At 32.0% G+C, this 25,091-nt stretch overlaps 3 protein-coding genes across 4 annotated transcripts in view; 1 reads left to right on the top strand and 2 right to left on the bottom strand.

Annotated features, from left to right (window-relative positions):
• Positions 1-25,091, top strand: part of LOC120190790 (vesicle-associated membrane protein 722-like) — a 39,225-nt gene that overhangs the window by 1,093 nt on the left and 13,041 nt on the right. The window contains exons 3-7 of one of the 2 annotated variants that reach the window (XM_039193842.1): positions 18,051-18,251; positions 19,645-19,786; positions 19,872-19,992; positions 20,115-20,177; positions 20,467-20,638. In XM_039193842.1, coding sequence (XP_039049773.1) covers positions 18,062-18,251; positions 19,645-19,786; positions 19,872-19,992; positions 20,115-20,177; positions 20,467-20,610 — 660 coding nt within the window. In that variant the 5' untranslated portion in view covers positions 18,051-18,061 and the 3' untranslated portion in view covers positions 20,611-20,638. Of the gene's footprint in view, positions 1-17,986; positions 18,252-19,644; positions 19,787-19,871; positions 19,993-20,114; positions 20,178-20,466; positions 20,639-25,091 lie in introns of those variants that run through there. The other variant, XM_039193843.1, reaches the window with a different exon arrangement.
• Positions 13,468-15,548, bottom strand: LOC120190791 (uncharacterized protein At4g13200, chloroplastic-like). Its single transcript, XM_039193845.1, has 3 exons — positions 15,202-15,548; positions 14,470-14,624; positions 13,468-13,790 (listed from the first exon to the last, which is right to left on the bottom strand). The coding sequence occupies exons 1-3, from the start codon at positions 15,431-15,433 to the stop codon at positions 13,590-13,592; spliced, it is 588 nt and encodes a 195-aa protein (XP_039049776.1). The 5' UTR covers positions 15,434-15,548; the 3' UTR covers positions 13,468-13,589.
• LOC120190112 (pantoate--beta-alanine ligase-like) lies at positions 21,240-23,112 on the bottom strand (the record flags this gene model as incomplete). Its single annotated transcript, XM_039193242.1, has 4 exons — positions 21,240-21,448; positions 22,236-22,367; positions 22,587-22,700; positions 22,789-23,112. Coding segments are annotated over 4 exons (687 nt in total), but the record flags the coding sequence as incomplete, so codon positions are not given.

Genomic DNA, 25,091 nt, shown 5'->3' with positions numbered 1-25,091 from the left:
TTTAAATTACTCACTATTTTATACAAGTAAATATTTTGAAAAGTCAATGTGACACCTCGGACTCGTATTCAGTTTTAATACGGGTTGGGGGTGTTACATTTAATGGTATCAGAGCTATGGTTTAGCCGATTCTAGGCTTAAATCAAAGTTAAATGAGGTTTAGAAATATATACATGCCAACTAAAAGTGAAAAATTCTGATATGGTAGTGTAAGGAGTATGATGTCTTGCTAATAGAATAAGATTTGTATGATATAGTAGGAATTAATTATAGAAATTATCAAAGTAAAGTAAATCGATAGCTGACAAATCTGATGGTGATAGCAATTCACCTGCCCTGGCCAGGCAGAATGAAGAGCGAAAACCTCAGAAAGTGTTTTATAAGATTAAAGGTTGATTTCAGAAAGTTGAAATCATATTAGAATAGTGATAGAAGATCTTTATTGTTTGAATCGGAAAAGTGATGAATTAGTTTTGTAGTATGTGGATAAGATAATATGGAACAGTGTCACCATAAGAATGTTAAAAGATCAAATGACGTGGTTAGTACTTATAGAAGAGCTCAAGAATAAGTGCATCAGTGACAAGAGTATAAGATATAGAAAGCCAAAGTTTATGAGTTGAAACAAAGAATATTGTTGTACGTAAGCAAAAGTGTGGATATGATAAGAGATTGCATTTTAGAAGGAAAAAGTTAGCGTTGGCTAACAAGAATATGTGATGGGAATGTACTGGAAGTATAAGATTGTAAGATATTGTTAGGATATGATAACCAAAAATAGAATAAAGAAATGAAAGGGATTGAATTAAAGGATCATATACGATAAAGGTTATATGGAAGTGTAGATGATAATTTTGATATAAAAGTAAGAAAAGTGTGCAAGGTGATGTGAAAAGATTCTTTAAAGTGTATGTTGAATCATATTTAAAGAAGATTTAAGGTCGTCTTGGTAATGGTGATGGAAAACGAATTGGTATTATAAGGTAGTTAGAGATGGATTTAGATGTTGAGTGTGAAAATGAATTATTATCTTAATGAGTGACATTATATGGAATTTAGAAAGGTCAAAGGAAAATGCAGAATCGAAAGAGATAAAAGACATAAATAGATTGAGGTTATGAGTTACTGTGTATATGATAAGTGATAATAGATAAATGTATAAAGGAAATAGATAATTTAAGAAATAAAGGAATGAAAGATTAAGTAAAGGAAGTAGCATGAGAACATTAGAAGATATGTTCTTATTGATATGTTCAGTGAAAATTCAAGGACGAATTTTCTTTAAAGGAGGGGAGATTTGTAACAACATCAATACCGGGTTAGTGATCAAATTGTAAATTTTCAGAATTTGGTGACTAGAGTAGAATCTTGGATTAGTTCAATGATTTATTTAGAATTAAATCATAAAAGTTGTTAGTAATTATTAGATGAATTGAAGGGCAAAAGGGTCATTTGACAATGAAGATTTTTTGGAACCACATAGGAAGAGAGAAAGGTTCCAGAGTTCTCTTCTCTTCTTCTTTCTTCATACGTGAAGGTTTGACTCAAATGTGAGTTCTTTGTTTGTTGATTAATTATTGATTTAAGGTTGGGTTATGATCATTAGATGATAATTAAGCTTAAGGAAAGCTTAATTTGTTCTAAAACAACAAGATAAAGATATAAAAGAGATTAAAGAAAATGAGTTTTTAGATGAATTTCTGGAAAGGAGTTAATAAATGAAATTTGAGAAGGAATTTGACTTGTCATCACTAAGAATAATAGATATATGAAGTTAGAAAGGATTAATAACAAAGTTGAAAGTTTAGCAAGATTCTTAAATTTTGAGAATCATGATGAGACATGGAAGATAAAGATGGTTTATATGGATATAAGTTAGTTTATGTAATGGTAATTGAGTTTAATGACATGATAGGGCTTAAAATAGAAGAATTGAGTGAAAAGTTGATGGTTTTTGGGCATAAAAATGAATTATGGGCTATGTGCATCGATGCACATTCAATGTGTATCGATGCATCAAGGGTATTTCCAAAAATTGTTCAGTGTATATCAATGCACAGGAAGTGCATCGATGCACCCATTAAAAATGGAAACATCGAATGCAATTAGTGCATCGATGCACCCCCCTTAAAATGAAAACATCGAAGGTGATTGGTGTATCGATGCATGGGTAGTGCATCGATGCACATGTTAAAGAATGCATCGATGCACTGTAGAATGTATCGATGCACTTCAAGGGGAAATTGAAATAGACATTTCTTTTGGTCTAAGAAATGATAGATTAGAATATATCAATTGGATACTACTATGTATCAATGTATTACTATGTAGATATAAAAGGAAATCTTGTTCCGAAACAATCGAAGGATTAGGATTGATTCAAATCAAACAAGGCTAAGGTGAGTGCATATGATTATAGTATATTATTATATAGAAATTAGACTTGCAATGAGTCTATTTCCATGTCCTTATTTTATGAATGCATGAAAATAAGTATAGTTGGTAGCCGTTAGTATGTGGATATGTATTGTTATGTTCTTTTCTATGTGATATGATTTATGTGATTATGTGACTCTGTAATATAAGTTATATGATCATAAACTATGTAAATAATAATGACTTATGTAATGACAAGAGAAAGTGATATAAGCTATGTGGTATAGATATAAATGATTATATGAACATGTAATATAAGTTATGTGATAAGGATCTATGTTTTTATATGTCTATGAGAAGTATGTGCTATGTGATATATATATGAGATATGTGATCCTATGAGAATATGAAAAGATATATGTGAACATGTGAATTATATGAAAAGTGATATGAATTACATGAAAAGAAGTTATATGTCTACATGTATATATGAAAGAAGTTATGAGCTTATATGAACAGGTGATATGAAAGTGTATATGTGAAATGATATAAGTGAAAATGCCCATATTTTGTGTATTGAGAGCTAGAGGTATAGTTGGCATGCCAAGAGTCGAGTGTCTACGTGGTTCTTCGGGACATATGTGTTATATGTAGTCCTTTTGGACATCTACGTGGTTATTCGGGACAAATTCTACGTGCCCCTAGTGGGAATTATACGAGCTGTGGTGACAACATAGTGCACAACCTCAATAGACTCACATATCTACAGTTCTCACATGTGTACATGGGCTAATAAGAGATGATATTGAATACAGTGTATGTTTTGGGATATGAATTATATGACAGAATATATGTGTGTTAGTGATTATTGTATATGTTATAAGATATATGATATGAACATAATAAATCATATAAACAAGATAATAGAAATATAAATGGTATTAATATAATAATGATAAGAAAGAAGATAATTATATGCATGTGTGGATTTGATATATGAATGGATATATGTTTGGGTATGATGTGATAGCAGTAATTGTTCATGCATGATTATAAGTTATAGTTTATATTATATATTTATTGCCTCACTAAGTCATAGACTTTGCGTGTAAGTGATTTACATGTAGGTTTCAAGAATAGTGAAGAACAATGGGGAACAAGACAGGTCAGTTCTCCTTACTTAAAGTCAGATCAGAAGAGAGGTGAATAATATGTATTTTAATATATAAAGTTCTAGTTGTCATGTATTCAAAAGAATATATTGTATAAGCTCTGAATAGTTTTGTAAACGTTTTGAATAAGTTATATGTTATATTTAAATTACTCACTATTTTATACAAGTAAATGTTTTGGAAAAGTCAATGTGACACCTCGGACTCATATTCGGTTTTAATACGGGTTGGGGGTGTTACATGGTTCCTACGCGTTTGAAGCACTCGGCTACGTGTAGCACTTGACAATATATTTCTTATTTTACAAAATATACACTTGGATTTGTTGATACAAGTTTAGGTAAGGAAGAATAAAATGGGATAAGAAAATTGGTGGTCTTTCAGCTTAGTAGGTATTTGTTGAGTTAATCGATTGAAGAATATGGCCAAAGAGGGGGTGAATTGGCAATTAAAAAATTTGGTGGAAGATTTTGCAGAAAATTGAAAGAAATTGCACAGTGATTTAGAGTGGTTCGACTTTATCAACCTAAGTCTACGTCCACTACCTTAGCTATCCACACTAAGGATTTTCCAACAAATTCACTAATTTGTTCTTTCTTTTGAGGCCAAAGAGATAACCTTACAACTCCCTCAAGAATATACCCCAATTCTTGAGAACACTCTTTTCTCAAAGAGAAATACAAATTTGCAAACTTACAAGAAAAACCTCACAAGGCAAATATGTTTGCACAATTCTAGAACAAAGAAAGAACACTCAAGAATAAATACAATTGAGCACAATAAGTGTTCTTGAAAGCAAAATGAATATTGAATGAAAAATAGGCTTGAAATGCTCAAACTTGAGGTTTGATGCTTTCTCTTTGATTCTCTCTTGATTCTAATTGTTTGATGTTTCTTGTTTTTGATCAATGGCTTCTAAGCTTGCTTAAATACACCTTGAATCACTTCTGAACGTTGGGGATAATTAGAGAAAATAATATAGCAGTTTTAGTGTGAAAACAATTAATAAAACAGTTAGGAGCGTGGGGGGAATCGGTACCCCCTATGGGGAATCGATTCCCTAAGTGTAAAATTCAAATATTTCGACCGTTATACAAGGGGGAATCGGTACCCCCTGGGGGGAATCGGTTCCCTCCGAGTATACTGGAATTCTCGGAGCCAAACCATTATGGGGGGAATCGGTTCCCTCTTAGCAATCTGAAATTTTTTGGCTTTGAAATGGTTCGAAATACTTTGTAAAATTATTTTGAAATTGTTTTAAGATTAAAAATGATGTTTGAGAGATTTGGAGTAATGTTTTGATATTCGAATAATTCTATCGAATATACTTAGAAAATCATTTGGAAAATCTTAAAAATCATTTAACTTAATTTGTTATATCGAAATATCAAAATGTTTTCAACAATCTCCCCTTTTTTGATATAACAAAGCATTTTAGTAATTTTAAGATTTTGAAATCAATCAAGTTTTGAAATTTACTCCCCCTTACTTTAACACTTCTCCCATTTATCATTTAAAAACACCTTTAACACTCTCCCCCTTTTTGTAAATCAAAAAGACATTTTAAAGAATTTAAACAAGATTTTGAAATCATTTAGCCAATTGATTATATATAATATAAGTTGCTAAGATCACAAGCAAGAGAAACGTTAGCCATTAGTTTCATAATCAATATTCATAATTAATGTGAAATGGCAAAATTGGTCATATATCTAATCATGAAGTAAATGATGCAATAATGAATAAATTTAATCACACCAAATAGATAATTTCTAACTATTCATTAGTCCAAACAAATTCAAAGTCAATCAATCCACAAATTTAAACATTCCAAAATATTCAAAATGTTAAAACAACAAGTTTGGAGTTCAAAGCAAAACATTGAATCATATATCCGGATTAGGATTAGAAATTGGAATAGGTGGAGGATTTGGAGGTGGATTTGGTTGACGGTGTGAACGACTAGATGAAGACCTAGCACGTTTAGGACTTGACATGGTTTAGGAAATCGGAATAGAATTGATAACCTGCAATTTAGAAAACACATGTATGCAATTCAATCAATCCCAAAACTCAATTGAGTTCTCAATATTTCAAGGTTCTCTAAATCAATCCTAATGGCAAAGTTTTGAAAAACTTTTGAAAAATATGGTTTTGAGAAACAATATATGTATAGTTTTCATAACAACAACATAATTTAATCAAAACACAATAATTTGAAAATTAACATTTTTTTAATTTCAAAAATTTAAAAGAAATTGGAAAATTCTTGTGTTTTTGATGAAATTTGTTGTAATATCTAGTTTCTAATCACTAAACAATCAATGCCCGATCTAAAGTTCATCCTAGAACTAATTAAAACAAGTCCTATGTTCAAAATCAATAAATTAGGGAGTAGAAAATTTTACCTTGAAGGATGAGATTGAGTGGATTTTGATGTTGTTTGCACGATTTTAATGATGATTGCAAGTTTAGGAGATGATATTTGAAGTGAATTCCGATTAAAATCGATGATTTGAGGCAAGAATGGAGATAGGGAGAGAGTTGAGAGGGAACGGCGGAAGAGAGGAAAATAAGAGAGGTTTGAGCAAATATTGGGTTCTGCCCGTGTTAAAACCAGAACCCAAGGGGGTATCGATTCCCCTGTGGGGGGAATCGGTTCCCCTTCAAAGGGGGAATCGGTTCCCTCAAGGGGGGATCGATTCCCTCTGCACCAAAATGCTAAAATCCGATTTTAAACACCCAAAATGCTAAATTAATTTCCTCTAGTGGTATTGGCAATTCATATAATGAAAATTAATCATGTTCAAACAATTCAATTAATCTTTAAACGATATTTGAACATAAAATTAATTTTTTATCAAGAATCATAAACTCCCCCTAACTAATAGCAATGAATGCAATCAAAAATTATTATTATAAGCATTTTTCATTTATTATTAAAAGTGCTAAAATTATTTTAAACACTCAGTGAAGATAGATTGGTCAAACCTAATTCTCTCCTAAGTGTCCAAAATCGTTCCTTGTCTAAAGGTTTTGTAAAGATATCCGCTAATTGGTGTAAAGTATCAACAAATTCTAGAACTACATCTTCCTTAGTGACATGGTCTCTAATGAAGTGATATCTTATTTCAATGTGCTTAGTTCTAGAGTGTTGGATGGGATTTCTAGTGAGACAAATAGCACTAGTATTGTCACACTTGATAGGAATGGTACCTACTTCAATTCCATAATCAAAAAGTTGTTGTTTCATCCATAAAACTTGTGCACAACAACTACCAGCTGAAATGTATTCGGCTTCAGTGGTAGATAATGCAACACAATTTTGTTTCTTTGAAAACCAAGAAATTAGCATATTTCCAAGGAATTGGCAAGTACCGGAGGTGCTTTTCCTATCTAATTTGCATCCTCCATAATCCGCATCAGAAAAAGAATGCAAGCTAAAGCTAGAGTCTCTAGGATACCAAAGTCCTAAACTAGGAGTGTCCTTAAGGTATCTAAAGATTCTCTTAACAGCTAGTAAATGTGATTCCTTAGGGCATGATTGAAATCTAGCACATAAGAAAACACTAAACATAATGTCCGGTCTACTTGCAGTTAGATAAAGTAGAGATCCAATCATTGACCTATATAATTTAACATCTACACATTTACCTTCTTCATCTAAGTCAAGCTTTGTTGAAGAGCTTATTGGAGTGTCACGAGGTTTCCCATTTTCCAGTCCAAACTTCTTGAGCATATCTTTGACGTACTTAGCTTGATTGATGAAGATGTCATCTTTTCTTTGCTTGATTTGGAGTCCCAAGAAAAATGAGAGCTCCCCCATCATGCTCATCTCAAACTCACTTTGCATTAGCTTAGAAAATTCTTATCAAAGAACATCATTAGTAGAACCAAATATTATATCATCAACATAAATTTGAACTACTAATAAATCTTTACCTTTATGCTTCAAAAACAATGTATTGTCAACCTTCCCTTTTGAAAAACCTTTTTTAATTAAAAAAATTTGACAATCTTTCATACCAAGCTCTAGGAGCTTGCTTTAAACCATAAAGTGCTTTTGTCAATTTTAAAACATGATCCAGAAAATTTGAATCTTCAAAACCTGGAGGTTGTTCCACATACACTTCTTCTTTTATAAAACCATTTAAAATGCACTTTTAACATCCATTTGATATAATTTAAATTCATTGAAACATGCAAATGCTAATAACATTCTAATTGCTTCCATCCTAGCTACGGGGGCGTATGTTTCATCGTAGTCTATGCCCTCTTCTTGATTATACCCTTGAGCAACAAGTCTAGCCTTGTTTCTCACTATATTACCACTCTCATCAAGCTTATTCCTAAATACCCATCTAGTACATACAGTAGATTTATTACTAGGCCTTTCAACTAATGTCCATACTTTACTTCTCTCAAATTGATTTAACTCTTCTTGCATAGCCATAATCCAATGTTCATCATTTAATGCTTCTTTAATATTCTTAGGCTCTATGCATGAGATAAATGCAACATAATTACAAATTTTTCTAAGAGAAGATTGAGTTGTTACCTCTTTTGATGGATCACCTATAATTTCACCATCCTTGACATAGTTGTACTCTCTTGGATAAGATACTTCTCTTTCTTCAATGGTTGGATTCTCAAGAGGATCATGAGTTTCCTCATTTTTCATTTCTTCCTTTGATGATGGTTCTCCAACGTCATGTCTAACGTCATTTGTATTTATAACACCTACATCATCATTCACACACGAATCCTTCCTCAGAAGGGGATTATCATCGAAAACAACATGTATAGACTCTTCTACAACTAAAGTTCTTTTATTAAATACACGATATGCTTTAGAATTTAAGGAATAACCCAAAAAAATTCATTCATCACTTTTAGCATCAAATTTGCCAAGGTTTTCTTTACCGTTGTTTAAAACAAAACATTTACATCCAAAAGGATGAAAATAACTAATGTTAGGCTTTTTATTTTTGAAAATTTCATATGGAGTTTTCTTTAAAATTGGCCAATCATTACTCGATTTACAACATAACAAGCGGTATTTGTGGCTTCCGCCCAAAAATATTTTGGCAAATTATTTTCACAAAGCATGGTTCTAGCCATTTCTTCTAAAGTTTGATTTTTCCTCTCAACAACTCCATTTTGTTGAGGGGTTCTAGGTGCTGAAAAATTATGGCTAATACCGTTAGAGTTACAAAATTCAGTAAATCCAAGATTTTCAAATTCAGTTCCATGATCACTCCTAACACTAGTTATAGAGTAACCTTTTCATTTTGGATTACTTTGAAAATGTGATGAATGTTCTAATGCTTCATCTTTAGTATTTAAAAATAGAACCCAAGTATATCTAGAATAGTCATCTACCAAGACAAATGCATATTGTTTTCCACCCAAGCTAGTAGTTCTAGTTGGCCCAAAAAGATCTAAATGGATCAATTGTAAAACTCTACTAGTTGATACATCATTAATGGATTTAAAAGAAACTCGCTTTTGTTTTCCTTTAGCACAAGCATCACATATTTTATCATTATCAAATTTAAGCTTAGGCAACCCTCTTACTAGGTCTCCTTGAATTAACCGTTGCAAAACACTCATACTAGCATGTCCTAGTCTCCTATGCCATAACCAACTATCATGTTCATCCTTAGCAACTAGGCATAAATTAGTCATATCAAAAGAATCTAAATGTACCATGTATATGTTCCCTATTCTATGACCAACAAGCATAATTCGATTAGATGCAATGTCAATGACTTTACAACCATTAATTTTAAATAAGACATTAAATCCTTTATCGCATAATTGACTAATACTCAATAGATTATGCTTTAATCCATTCACATATAAAACATTTTTAATTTGTATGGAAGAGGTATTACCTATTGTACCAATACCTTCAATGTGATCTTTTGAATTGTCTCCAAAAGTCACTTCTCCTCCATTTTTGGAGTTAAGCTCAATGAACCAGCTTTTGTCTCCGGTCATGTGTCTTGAGCATCCACTATCAAGGTACCATGAATTTGAATTTGTTTCCCGTGCCTTGTAGCAATGCTCCTTTCCCTACAAACATAGATTAATTTTTGATTTTTGGTACCCAAATTCTTTTGGGTCCATATTCATTAGTTTCCAAAATCCTAGTCCCCTTAGGTATCCATTTGTGTAGGATATTTTTATCTTTAGTAGTAATGAGTTCTTTAGGAACCCACATACTTCTAACGATTTTTCCATTAGAGGTTCTTTGGGGACCTCTATGATTGTAGTTTCTAAAACTTTTTTCTAACAAAGTTGGATTTTGAATTTCCACCTTTTTCAAAATGTTTTGTTCCAACTTTATCAAAAGAAGTTTTAAGATCATCAATTTTCTTTTGATGATCATCATTGATCTTTGAAAGTAAATTTTGCAAATCTAAATTTTTCTTTTCAAACTCTTCTAGTTTGATTTGCAAATCTTTGATTTTACTTTCAAGATCGTTGTTGGTTTTGGATATGAGTTTGTTTTCATTTTTCAATTTTGAAACATCATTTTTATATTTTAAAAATAATTTCTCATAATCCGAAGCCAACCCATTATATTCCTCTAATAACTCATCATAGGATAAATCATCAAAATCGGATGAGTTAGAGGTTACCTTAGAATCTTCCCCAAATGCCATCAAGCACAAGTTAGCTACTTCTTGTTCCTCTTCATCGGAACTTTCTTCATCGCTCCATGTAGCCACATGAGCCTTGTGCTTATTCTTTGATTGACCCTTTTTCTTCAATTGTGGGCAATCATATTTAACATGCCCTGGCTTTTTGCATTCGTAGCAAATGATTGGGTTATTCTCTTTCGGTTCATTTTTGAGGCCTTCATTTCGTTTGAATTTTCTTCCTCGATAAGGTCTCATCATTTTTCTGAATCGTTTGGCAAACAATGCCATTTCCTCGTCATCATCATCATTATTCGAATCACTCTCATCTTTTGTGGATTTGAGAGCAACTCCAATGTTTTTCTTCTTCTCCTTCTCCTTTGGTGTCTCGTCAATCTTGTCGAGGTCCACCTCATCTTCGAGCATCATTTCATGAGTGAGGAGTGACCCAATTAGCTCTTCAAGAGTTAAGGACGTTAAATCCTTAGACTCGATGATTGATGTCTTCTTTGATTGCCACGATTTTGGGAGGGAGTAGACTAACGTCCTCACAAGCTTTTCATTTGAAATGATCTCTCCATATGATTTGAGACCATTGACAATCGTTGAAAATCTATCCGTCATAGCTTTGATATCTTCATTTGGTTTCATCATGAAATTTTCATAGATATGCGTTAGAATACTAATTTTAGATTTCTTTACCTCATCGGTACCTTCATGAGTGACTTGAAGTTTGTCCCATATTTCTTTGGCGGTTGTACACAATAAACTCTTCCGTATTCATCTGGTCTAAGAGCACAAAAAATGATATGGATGGCTTTGGAGTTGAGCTGGAACATTCTTGTCTCTCCTTCACTCCACAACCTTGGATTAGTGAGAGGTTTGATGTATCATTCTTCTACAGTATTCCATGCTCCCATGTCACTTGCTTGAATGAAGTACATCATTCTATTCTTCCAATAGGTATAGTTAGCTCCATTGAAGAAAGGAGGCTTGTTGACGGGCATCGAGTCGAGACCGGAGTCGAAGTTTGAAGCGGAGGCCATTGATGACTTTGATTATCGATATAACTCTTCCCGAATCGACTCAAGAGGCGATTAAACCTTCAAATGAGTTAGGCTCTGATACCAATTGTTGAGTTAATCGATTGACGAATATGGCCAAAAGGGGGTGAATTGGCAATTAAAAAATTTGGTGGAAGCTTTTGCAGAAAATTGAAAGAAATTGCACAGCGATTTAGAGTGGTTCGGCTTTATCAACCAAAGTCTACGTCCACTACCTTAGCTATCCACACTAAGGATTTTCCAACAAATTCACTAATTTGTTCTTTCTTTTGAGGCCAAAGAGATAACCTTACAACTCCCTCAAGAATATACCCCAATTCTTGAGAACACTCTTTTCTCAAAGAGAAATACAAATTTGCAAACTTACAAGAAAAACCTCACAAGGCAAATATGTTTGCACAATTCTAGAACAAAGAAAGAACACTCAAGAATAAATACAATTGAGCACAATAAGTGTTCTTGAAAACAAAATGAATATTGAATGAAAAATAGGCTTGAAATGCTCAAACTTGAGGTTTGATGCTTTCTCTTTGATTCTCTCTTGATTCTAATTGCTTGATGTTTCTTGTTTTTGATCAATGGCTTTTAAGCTTGCTTAAATACACCTTGAATCACTTTTGAACGTTGGAGATAATTAGAGAAAATAATATAGCCGTTTTAGTGTGAAAACAATTAATAAAACAGTTTGGAGCGTGGGGGGAATCGGTACCCCCTATGGGGAATCGGTTCCCTAAGTGTAAAATTCAAATATTTCGACCGTTATACAAGGGGGAATCGGTACCCCCTGGGGGGGATCGGTTCCCTCCGAGCATACTGGAATTCTCAGAGCCAAACCATTCAGGGGGAATCGGTACCCCCTTGGGGGGGAATCGGTTCCCTCTGAGCAATCTGGAATTTTTGGCTTTGAAATGGTTCGAAATGCTTTGTAAAATTATTTTGAAATTGCTTTAAGTTTAAAACTTAATTTTACACTTTGAGTAAGGATTAAAAATGATCTTTGAAAGATTTGGAGTAATGTTTTGATATTCGAATAATTCTATCGAATATACTTAGAAAATCATTTGGAAAATCTTAAAATTCATTTAACTTAATTTGTTATATCGAAATATCAAAATGTTTTCAACAGTCTTAATCCTTAGACATTCAATGCTTTATTAATGTTTTGGTTTGATGTAAAAAAAATTGTTTGGTAGAATTAAAAAATGAAACTTTGTTTTGTAAAATACACATTTTAATCTAACTCGTATTTTTCTCATATTTCTTCTCATCTCCCCTCTAAAATTTGAACACAAATATAATAATATCATAATACTAACTTACTCCATTTTAAACAACTCTCTTTAATTATATGCAATATACATATGCGGATTTTCTCATATAATTTTTCGTATGTGTAAGTAAAATTTGTAATATTATTTAGTAAATTAAATATCATTTAAATTTATATAATATATTTATAATGCTCACTCTTATAAAATAATGGATTTTGATGATAAAATATAGATGATAGCATAAAAAGAGTTCATTGGTTGACATGGATAAAGAATTTGATTATTTAGTTAAATGTTCATTTAATAAAATCATCTTTGTACATTTTGCTATGAGTAAAATGGTTCATCTATTAAAATGTTTATATGCTTATTTATTTAAATGTTGATGTAAAATTTTAATATATATTTAGATAAATTATGTAAAATTTAATATTAATTAAAATTAAAATAATACATAATATATTTACTCTTTTATTCTACCATTTATCTTTTAAATTTTATAAAAAAATTATATATAAATTTTATTAAAAAATATATATATATATATATATTAAAAATAATAAAATAATATATTCTCGAATAATTTTTATATAAATATTTTCATTTAAATATTTAAAATTCCACTTGTTAAAAAATATATAACAAGGACAATTTCGTAAAATATACATTTCAGTAATCTTTTATTCATTCAACCAAACACAATAATCTTATATTCTTGCCAAACAAACCAAACACAGTAATGTAACATTTCCAATAATGTATTAGGTAATGTTATATTCCGGTAATCCTATTCCCGGAGGTAATCTTATATTCCGTGAACCAAACGCACCCTTAGTAGATATGTTCAACCTCATCAAAATATGTAATTGTTTGACGGACACATAATTTTGGAGGCTTCAAAGAACTTCGGAGGATATTTGATTATTATATAAATTGATTTAATAGAAAAGGGTCATACTCCTTACATATTTATTTGGTACTATATAAATCTATTGTTTTGTATCTGATAATGAGTAGGAGGTACATATGCAAATACTTGGCAATCGGCATCATTCATTTCTAGTTGGATTCTGGACCAGGGTCTGTATTAGCAACAGGGGTGGCAGAAGCTCCATCATTGGTGGTTGAGGGTGAAACTTTAGATGCAGCACCATTGTGTGCAGCGCCTTGGCCTACTGATGTAGGAATCAGCCCTTGTGCCTCCAATGCCTCGCGCGCGGCTTTCTCTTTGGCTCTTTTTGCCCTTTCGAACACCTCCTCCTGTGTGCATGAATTAAGGGGATACAATGGAGAAATGCAGCAAAACTTGCAGATGCACAAATTCAAATTCCAGAAAAGAAGGAAAATATTGATACCCAATTGCATTTACTTGGGAAATAAAAAAGGATTTCCCTAAGATTCAAAGAAGTTGGATTAATGTATTATCCATGAGGTAAAGGTAGAGAAGAGGTAAAAGGTTATCAAAAGTGCCGTTGATACAATATATTCGAGAACATGAACGTGACAGTTCTCAAAAAATGTTTCTCGCATCAACATTTAATGCTTCCTTGTAAGAGAAGGAAAAAATATACCAGCATAAGAAGGAATTTAAAACAAATGATGACTGCAATTTTGTTGTAAGGCTTCCAAGAACAGATGTCAAAAGCAGAGAGAAACCTCCTGTTTAAATGCCTTAAAATTATTGTCATTTTTTCCAATAAGGTTCCCATAACACTATGAAGCAGAAACAGACACAATGGCTCAGCAGAACACAAGTACCTTAATCCAAATCTCAAATTTAAAAATAAAAAAAACTCTCCACTGGTGGAATTTGTGTATATTAGCAAATAAGCTTATTCCCTTTTGAAATAAACCCAGAAAGGTGATCGTACAAAGACAAAATCCTTGACATAAACCATCAATTCATCAAGTATTGGATTAAAGAATAAAGTGTCACTACCTGGAAATCCTGCACTTGCTTCTGTTGCTCGGCCTGCAACCTACCAACAACACTCAAAAACTCACCAATGGTGGACTCAATTCGCTCATTCAATGCTTCAGCTAGAGCCTTTCCCAAGAAAAAAGCATCCAGCACATTCCTGCTTTCATTATCTCCTGCAAAACCAAGTATCTCACTCAGTTGCACATAAAAGAATGGAAGAAAAACAAAAGGATCATAGCTACAATGGTTCTTTACTTTTCTCAAGAAATACACAATTAATGCCTTAATCCCACAGGTACAGAGCCTGAACACAATTGTAACCATGTTAGACCAGTATTTATCGTTCGTACTTAATTTTCAAAACAAGATAAGATTTTTGCTTTATTACCTCGATTATAACGAGCTTAATGATGCTATCTTGATGAGTTCATCTGTGTTTTTACATTGTAAATATAAAAAAATAGGGGGGATTCGTTCATGTGTAAATATACCCTCTATTGTATATTTTCACAACAGCACCCAAATCCAATTTCAACTCAAGGAATCAAAGATTTTAATTATTATGTTAATATACATATTCTCGATAAAATTAAAGTTTATGGAGCATGAAATTCAGGAACGAACAAGGCAAAAGATAAACCCAGATACTTAGGATCGTAACCCCAAAAGCCACATAACAGTGATGAATTTGAACACCAAAGAAAAAGCATAAAAGGGAATTTACAGCAAGAAACTAAAAGGGAGCTACACCTGAACCAGGAGCCCCAGGTCCGGTGCTACTTCCGGAGATAACACTGCGTCTCCGAATCACTCCGGTGCCACCAAAGCTAAAACTTGTACGACCGAGATCTGAGGGACATAACTTGGTACTAGGAATCACAGCAGAGTTACAAGGCTTAATACAACGCCTGCTTTGGATCTTAGATTGTTGAATCGAGGGGAAAGTAGAAGTGGATGTTGGAGCTGAAGCCAGACCACTCATGCTTATTCTCTGTAACTTGCTACTATCTATGTGCTTTCTTTCTTTTCTTCTTCGGTAGTAGTCTGTCTGAGTTCTCAGGCTTGAGCTTCCATTTTTGATATTTCTCTACCTCCTTTGTCTGCCATAAATCTAGTAGATTTTCTTGCAATAAAAATGGATTTGGGTTTTGGTGTTTAAATCCAACTGACTGGGCTTGGAGCTTTTGTTTTGTTTGATACTTGGATGCTAAGGAACAGCCGGCTCTCCCACATATATTTTGGACCTTTTTTTTAAAAAATTATACTTTTGGACTTAATTGTAGCAAACGGGTTTTGTTCTATGCCTATATTTGAAATTCATCTTCAAATTTTAGAATATTTTAATGGGTAATGGTCAGGTTTCTTTTTAGATATAATGATAAAATTTACCCTTAATATTCGATAAAATTATTATTTTGATTCATATTCTTTTTTATTTGAGCATTTTTGTCCCTCCTAACATTTTAATTTTGGGTGAAATACCTATGATTGGATGGAAACCATTAGTAGATAACGATAAATAATTATCACTGACATGACAAGTTTTATATGTCCAAAATAATGATGTAATATATATTTTTACTTATGCACATTGGGTATGTGCCACACTAACCCTTTGAATACGTGGCATATATCAAATCATCATTTATGTATACATGGCGGATCATTATTTTGGACACAAAGAACTTTTCACATTACCGACAAGTGTTAACCATAAACTAACAGTTTCCATCCAATCATCAATCATTTTTTTCTTGAAATAAAATATTAGGGGATAAAATATTCTAAAAAAAGAATAAGGAACAAATTGATTATTTTATCAAATGTTAAATATATTTTTGACATAATGCCCTTCTTTTTAGTATTAAAATCTCATTATGTCATCAGGCCCATAGAGTTGTTCTTTCATCTCTTTGATTTCATTGTATCACCCGGCCCACTAAACATGTACGCAACACTAACCCACGAATAAAGATGTAACATTTATTGTCTATATTTATATTATATATTAAAAGTTCGTAGAAATTTAATTTTAAAAATTAATTTAACTTAAGTTCATTAAAAATATTGATTGGTTTGTTATAAATCGATAATGTTAGTGACTAATTTGTTATAAGTCGATAACGTTAGTAACTAATTTATTATTTTTGAAACTTCAGTAGAAAAAACGAAAATTTACTCAATAAATTAGTGTAATTTACCCTAAGTATAACTAATTCATGGGCTAAAAATATCATTAAACCTCGTAATAATCCATGCTTGATCCAATTCGATTAATATTTATCAAATCAAATGTTCGGTGCATACATAATTAATTGGTTACATATATTGTTATGCTGATAAACTACTTGCGAGGGAAAACGGTTTATTTTTCCTTTGTTGGTTCAATCATTGTTGTTAAGAGCTATTTGTGATTACCCTTCTTTTATCTTTTGCAGAACTGCCTCTAATAATTTTTTTATTTAAACTAAATAAATAAAATGCAATAATTAGTGCTTTCTTTTGACTTTTCCTTGCTGTTGGAATTAAAAACATAATAAAAATAAAGAAAGGGTCGTCGCCATGGACAACATACTTTTCAAACCGGAATAGATAAAAATGTGTGAGGAGAATGAAAATAGCCTACCCTTGACAATGAATAATAATAATAATAATAATAATAATAATAATAATAAGATACTACAAAACTTTTTATTCTAGAAACACACAGCACAAACCCAAAGCTAAATTGCCCTCCTTATATATATATATATATATTATTTGGTCAAATTATGGTATTAGCCCCTACAACTGTACTATTACTTACCAACCCCTTCTTTTATATTGTTTTAAGTTACTTCAAATAGTTACACGAATCAAGCGAATTTAGTTGTTAAAATGATGATTGTTATCTATGATGGTCTCGGATTCGAGTCGATGTCTATAAATATTTTGAATATTCAATGTCAAATGATTAAGAGTCTTTTGAAGAAGTACTATATTATGATCAGTCACACTAATAAAATGTTAATTAATTATTCTAGTTAAAATACTATATGAAAAGTTCATCAAAACATCCGATATAAAAAAGCATGTCAGCATGATAAGTTGGAAGTAAATATGAGAATGGAGTGGGATGTGATTTATCTTCGTCCTACAATTATAGATACTGAAAATATTTATATTTATAGATGTCAGTTATATTTATAGTTGTTGTATGGGACTTTATTGTACTTCTTTTATCGATAAATTTTTAATTGATTTCAAATTTTACGTGAGGGCTCAATTATTTTTTTATCTGACTCTTAAGCCAACATGAAATGATAAAATTATGTAAAATTGGAGGGATTATATTATAAATGTGAGCATACTTAGGGTCCAAAACCATAAATAAAAAAACGCTTACATATTTCAAATTGAAAAAATATATTTGAATTTCAAAGCAGAGACTCCGTGGAATGGCAGCCCCGGCCAGTTAAATAAACAAAATTTGAAAAGAAAAAGTCAAGGAAGCTCTCGCAATAAAATCCTTTGAATTCATTTCCCTCAAAGCAAAATCCTCAATTCCTCTCTTGTATAATACACAAACATTTGTTTCCATCACATAAGTAGGGGTTAAGGAGTCGGTGAGATGGGGCAAGAATCGCTGATCTACGCCTTCGTGGCACGGGGCACCGTGGTGATAGCCGACTACACCGAATTCACCGGCAACTTCACCGCCATAGCTTATCAGTGCCTTCAGAAACTTCCTGCTACCAATAACAAGTTCACCTACAACTGCGATGGCCACACCTTTAACTATCTCGTCGATAACGGCTATAGTAATCTACTTTCCTCTGTCTCTCTCTCGTTATTTTTTCTTATTTCGTTAATTTCTCTCTCTGATCTGCCTTTTTATTGCTTATTTGATCCAAGAAGAAGTTGTTTCTGTATTTGTTCTCGTTGTTGTTGTTGATGGTCGATTTTTCTTCGCTGCTTGCGCTTTTTTTTTCTGTTTATTACATGATTTTTATTTGGCTGTTTCAAGTGATTTGGGAAAGTGATAGAATCGGTTTTGGATTCTTTTAGTTTCAAGGAAAGAGCATGTTAAGATTGTAAACTAAATGAAGTATGCATCTTTTGCGGCGATATTTAATTCGAAAGTTAATGAAATGTAAAGTGATGGTTTAATTTAACTTATAAACGAAACTTTCCAGAATTGACTTGGAATAAAAAGCGAAAGATTTAATGTTTGGCTGATTCTAATGAACTGAATCTGCATAAATATCTTGTGACAAAGGCTTTCTTAGCCATATTTAGAAGCAAAAGCAAATTCATTATATTCTGAATAATTAAAAATAGGAAATGTAAATTTTTTTCAACTACCGAAATTTAGATTTTTATATAAGCAAATCATATATGTACATGTTTTATAATTTGATCACATGGTCATTCTTATTCTTATAAAATATTATTTTACTTTTTACCATTTACTCTTGAAGAAGCAAAAAGTAAATAGTAATCAAGCCTATATAAAGTTTTCTGCTGTTTATCTTTTCTTTTATTTTCTTTTACCCCTTTATCATTTTAAAGTCTGTTGTCTTTTCGCATGCCTCTCCATAACTATGATGCATAAGCTCTGAAGAACCAACATGAACTGTAGCTATAATGGTTAGAACCCTGCTCGTTTTGAATTCATCCTTCCAGGTCCATAATTTCCCCTGAATTTTCTTTTGCTCAAATTATGATATGTTAAAAAGGCAACAGTTGTACATCTATTTTACTTTGACGAGAAACATTAATTTTAGAACATCCATATTATAAATACACTTGCATCACAAAATCTTGTAGCATAACAGAAAATATACATGTTTGCAAATTTTCAATTTCACTTGAGTCTATTATTGAGTGTTTCTAATATACATACTTTTTACGTTATGTAAATGCATAACTTCAGCCAATGTTTAATGCCCTTTGGTCACACCCACTATAGTTGTAGAAGAAGAGCCATGGTTGGTCCTTTAATGTTTGCTTGTATATTGAAAGACTGAAAGTTTAAGTGTTCATTTCCTTTTGGTGCCTGCATGATGTTTTCCTATTACTTTAGTGTTAATTTCTTTTTGGTGCTTGCATGATGTTTTCCTATTACTTCAAAAGTTTTTTTACAATCTCTACTACGAAACGAGGCTACATCATTCCTTTCTTGAATTAAGCCTCCTTCCTTCCTCTTTGCAGCCTACTGCGTGGTTGCTGTTGAATCTGCTGGCCGACAGGTCCCAATTGCCTTTCTTGAGAGAATTAAGGATGATTTTACCAAGAGATACGGTGGTGGAAAAGCTGCAACTGCTCCTGCTAACAGCCTGAGCAAGGAGTTTGGGTATTTTCTATTCTTGACCATTAACTACATTGCCTTGTTTGTTATAAAGTACATTGATGCTATGTATTTATTACCATTGATCTAGGCCGAAATTAAAGGAACATATGCAATATTGCATTGATCATCCGGAGGAGATTAGTAAGATTGCCAAAGTGAAAGCCCAAGTTTCAGAAGTCAAAGGAGTAATGATAGAAAACATTGAAAAGGTTGTTATTTTCATAGTTGCCTTACTAAATGATAACTGAAGTGTGCTAGCTAGGAGTCCACTTCACAAATTTCTTGGGATCTTTTTTATTTTGTTTTCTTCATGAACAACTTTATTTTACAGGTTCTGGACCGTGGCGAAAAAATCGACATTCTGGTAGATAAAACAGAAAACCTTCGCTCTCAGGTCAGCAACATATTATCACATATTGCCTTTCCTTATAATATGGGCAGTGTCCTCGGGTCAACTGTTCCTTCCTCTATTTTTTCCCCTCGTTTCTAAAAGCATTAATCAACACCATTTCTGAGAAGTTCAAGGGAGTTAGCTGGATAGTCAAATTTGAAAACCCAAAATTTTCATCCCAGGATTCTTCTACCATCGATTCAAAACTATAGGCAATGGATTTGGGATGTTTGCCTTAATTTAAAGGATTTTTTTTTATATAACATGGGTGCTTTTTGGTTTGGTATTATAGGCACAAGATTTCAGGCAACAAGGAACTCGGATGAGGAGAAAGATGTGGTGGCAGAACATGAAGGTGAAACTGATAGTTTTGGGAATCCTGATCGCCTTGATTCTCATAATTGTACTTTCCATTTGTGGTGGCTTCAACTGCTGAAGAATACCATCATCATGCATTGGTATTGTTGCAGTCGCAACCGTATTGATGATCGTCTAGTTACACATCTCTTGATTCCACGTGCTTTTTCTTTCTTTTCCGTTGTGTAAATTGCAAGAAAATGTGCTGTATATTACAATTTGTATTTTTGGGTTCGTTTGATTACATTAAGTTCCTTGATGTGTGGAAATTCATTTTTAAGCATTGATGTTTAACGTATATTTCGATAATAATCATTCAGTTTACTTTTCACTTTAAAAGTACATAAAAACAATAATATTACATCTTGAAAAGATAGAGAACATTCATCTCATGTCGTAAAGAAAAAAGATCCCAAAATATAAAAATGGTGACATTATATATTCTATGAGACATGTCTTTTGAGAGGACTAATATTCTATAATAAGATCTTTTCACAATCTACTTTCACATTGAGTGTATCAAAAAGAGGTAAGCAAGGTAGACAACTGTAACATCATCAGCACAAGATTGAGTGAGTGAGAAAATCACATCTCGGAGAAGTGTGAGGCATTAATCCAACATTCGAAAGATCCTTGAATTTGAATTTTTTTTTTAATCTGATGAGCCAAAAAAAATTTCACTTTAGTTTATAAAAGTTAGACTAATGCACGTTAATCCCACACCATTGTTTATTGCTCTTCCCATATGGAAAAATTATTTAATTAAATAAGTGGGTCTAGGCTGAAGATGTAGTTTCATTTCATATGCTGATTTCCATGTTATCTATCAGCCTAACCTTGCCAAACCAGGCAGCAATGCAGAACACAGCAGGACTCTTGATCTCTGTCTCTGCCTTCAAACTGTCCTGGTCTACTATCTGCATCCAAAGCAAAAATATATCGAAATTAGGAGTTGCCGACTTAACTTTTCCCATCCACATCATGAATACATGACATGAACACGACATTTTGAATAACCACGATTTGCATGACAGGATTAATACACAAAAAAAATGGCACATTAAATTTTTTGTTGTGTTTATTTTTACATGACTGACAAAAATACACGGTGCATACACGTGTTCCGAGGTCATAAGCTTCTAATATGAACTTCATGATATGCATACACGGATTCTGAGATCATAAGCTTCTAATATGAACGTCAAATCCTCTGGATGTTACGTCAAGGTCTTAAAGAGGGATAACAGGGGATATGAACTCCGCTGTTTGACAGCTGACACAGGACGAACCTGTTGGTAGTAACTTGACCTTATTCCGAAACAGCTAATAGAAAATTAGTAATGATGATGACAAGAAAAAGACAATAGAATAAATGAATGCTAAGGAAACAGAAAAGAATGCACAGAATCAGAGAAGGTAGGCATTTTGGATCAACTAGGATATGTTTTCAACCACACATGCTACTCGAAATATATGAGGTCGATAAGGCAATTGTATTATGTTTTAAGATTGGGACTCAGCACCATAGACGGCGTGGGGGGGGGGGGGGGGGGGCTACACAGCACTGGCACTAAGGGTGGAGATGGGGTCAGGGATCACTGAACATGCTCTTTAATAGCTTCAAAATAGGAATGCCATTTGGCTACTTAATTACTTAATATTTCCAATCTACACAGAAGATCAAGGAAGACAGATTGTACTAACCTCAGCATAATCGATTCTTCCCCCGGCTTGAGTTATTGTTAGGATAGTCAAATCCTTTAGTTCGCTACATTTAACTAGACCGTCTTTAGCAGCGGACTTAGCCTTCAACAACGCTCTGCTAATAGACAATGCCTGCAACACAAAAATGAACTAAGTCAGTCGCATTTACATGGAATCTTATTTGTAACAGTTAGCACATTAGATTAACGCATTTGATCCATTATGCAAGGCACTATATAATGAGACTTAAGCATCTAGATGTATATCATCTCCATCAAACATATCACTGGAAACCTCTATAAATCAAGAATCACATCACAATAGAACAAAGGGTTAAAACAATCAAAGAACATTTTCCCTTTCTTTAGGGGAGAGATGCACATTTCGTGAACTCATTGCAAGGCCGTCGCTATCTCGCATTATTTCAGACCCCACGATTTCAATGGCAAAATCGAGATCTCGAACCTGTAGTGAATGAAAGCACACCAACATGAACTAACCATTTCAAAATCTAATTAGAACAAAGGAGATTAAGAGAGTAAAAAAATCTCACCATCCGTTGTATAATCCTCCACTGCTGATAATCCTTTTTACCAAAAACAGCAACATCAGGTTCCACAATGTGAAACAACTTGGTAACAATGGTAGCAACCCCTCTAAAGAAAACAGGCCTACGTTTCCCACACAATCCTTTCTCCAATCTCTCAACTCTAACCCATGTTTCATGCCCATTCCCCTTATCCTCTACACAGGAAACCAACCCACTGGCATAACCAGAACCCAAATTCTCACTCTCTTGCTTCTCACCACTATCATTGCTATAGTCATACAGATTCTTAGGACAAAAAACAGCATCAACTCCACCGGGAACAGACAAAATAAATTAAACTACGTGTAAAATTTGATCATTAGTTTAACAGAAATAATGATGTGTAAGGGAAAATGGATTTTTAAGAAAAATAGATAAACTACATTTATAATCGTTAAATATTTAGATACTTTTATTTTAATCATTAAAATCGAAAACGTTCATTAAAATACGACAGTTAAATCAGTAATAATATTTATTATTTAATGTAATTTTTTTTATAAAATGATATTTAAAAAAATAACTTTGATTAAGATTTAAACCTAAAACGCCTAGAAAGGAGTCTAAAAGCTAATCACTTATATAAGTTGTAAAAATTAGTTTAAATGTTAAGGGAGGAGAAAAAAATATGAAAATTTGCATATATTTTTTTTCTGAAAAAATGTATATTAAAATTTTGTACTTCTCTTTTTTTAATTTCTGAATCCGTCACTGTTTATTGTATTAGTAAATTTAGTGGATTTGAGAAAAATATGTCAATTCATCCATTTCTTGACATATTTAGATAGATCGAAGAGCTAACAATAAAAAAACTAAAATTTCTTAACATGTTAACATAATACACACATTACAGACGTTACTGCTCGAATCTAAGACTTATAAGGAGTTCAACATTCTTAATTTAGGGAAAAAAGAAGATATAAACAACAAACTTTTAATCACTTACAACCAATAACAATCTTAATTAAACAACTAACTTGGTAAAGTATTAGTTTTTTTTCTTCATAATACTCTTATTAAAATAAACAATAACTACTAAGAATTTTTATAAATATACTGAATAAAAAAATGAAGAAAAGTCTTATCTAATAAAAAACAATAATTAAATTTCTAAAATATTTTATGTCAGAACCCATGAAAGACTTGAAATTCAAATATCAATAGCTCCATAAGAAGAATATATATATATATAAGAAAATATATATAAAATTAATAAAAATAATTGCATAAAGTAAAAAAAAGAAAACATGAAAGTCAAAGAAAATCACTGCGATTAATTTGATTCGCTTGAAAATTTTAGGAAAACAAACCATAGAGAAAAAAAACTAAGGTGATTATTAAATTTCGACAATAAGAATTTTTTTATCATCGTAAGTGTTATATCGGTGACGGATAAAATGGGTCACAAACGTAGATAAGTAGGTTTGGTGGTTCCAATATTGTGGTGAATTAACCCTAATTATGATATCGGACGATAATTGGTTTGTATCAAAACTATTACTTTTGTTCTGTTTTGGTATTTAAATTTTATTTTCTTTTAAAATCATATTTAACGTTTAGTTTAAGTTTTAATTCGATATTCATCGTTAAAAAATTAACAGAATTGTTGACGTGACACTTTTTTTTATTTTTTTTCAATTGATGACTTTGCATCACCTTATGATGACATGTCAATCTTATTGTTAAGTTTTAAGTTTTTAAAGGGGGAGATATCGAATTGGAACATAAATTAAATGTTAAGTATGATTTTTAAAAAGTAAAATTTAGGTATCAAAACAGAACAAAAATAATAGTTTAGATACTAAATGTTTAGTTTACTCTAATATTTATTAAAGGATTTAATGATTTAATGATTAAAATATAAAAAAAAGTTAACCAAAATAAAAGCACTTTAAAAGTTGGATGACCAACTGAATAATTTATAATTAATGTTGTTAGAAATCTAGTGCTTCAAATGATTAAAATTGACAAATAATTAAATGGAGTAAATTGGACCAGGAGGGTCGTCATTGTCTCTGTAATACTTAATTCGGATTGGTAGGTTAATAAATAGAATATCAATAGTTATACCAAAAAATTAATAATTTTCTCGTGACTAAGTTGAAAGGATTCTTTTTATTATAAAAAATGAAAACATCCTAAAAATTAGATCATCATCAAAAGTCATTTAATATTATTTTTAATAGTATGAGGTGATTATAAGGTAATATATGTTCATATTTTTTAATTATTTTGCAATACATATATACTCTGCACACGTAACTGTT

Source organism: Hibiscus syriacus, unplaced genomic scaffold, assembly GCF_006381635.1.
Source record: "Hibiscus syriacus cultivar Baekdansim isolate YM2019G1 unplaced genomic scaffold, ASM638163v2 tig00116962_pilon, whole genome shotgun sequence".
Classification (NCBI taxonomy): Eukaryota; Viridiplantae; Streptophyta; class Magnoliopsida; order Malvales; family Malvaceae; genus Hibiscus; species Hibiscus syriacus.
The sequence above is the reverse complement of the archived record's forward strand: the minus strand, read 5'-3'. Positions and strand labels throughout refer to the sequence as shown.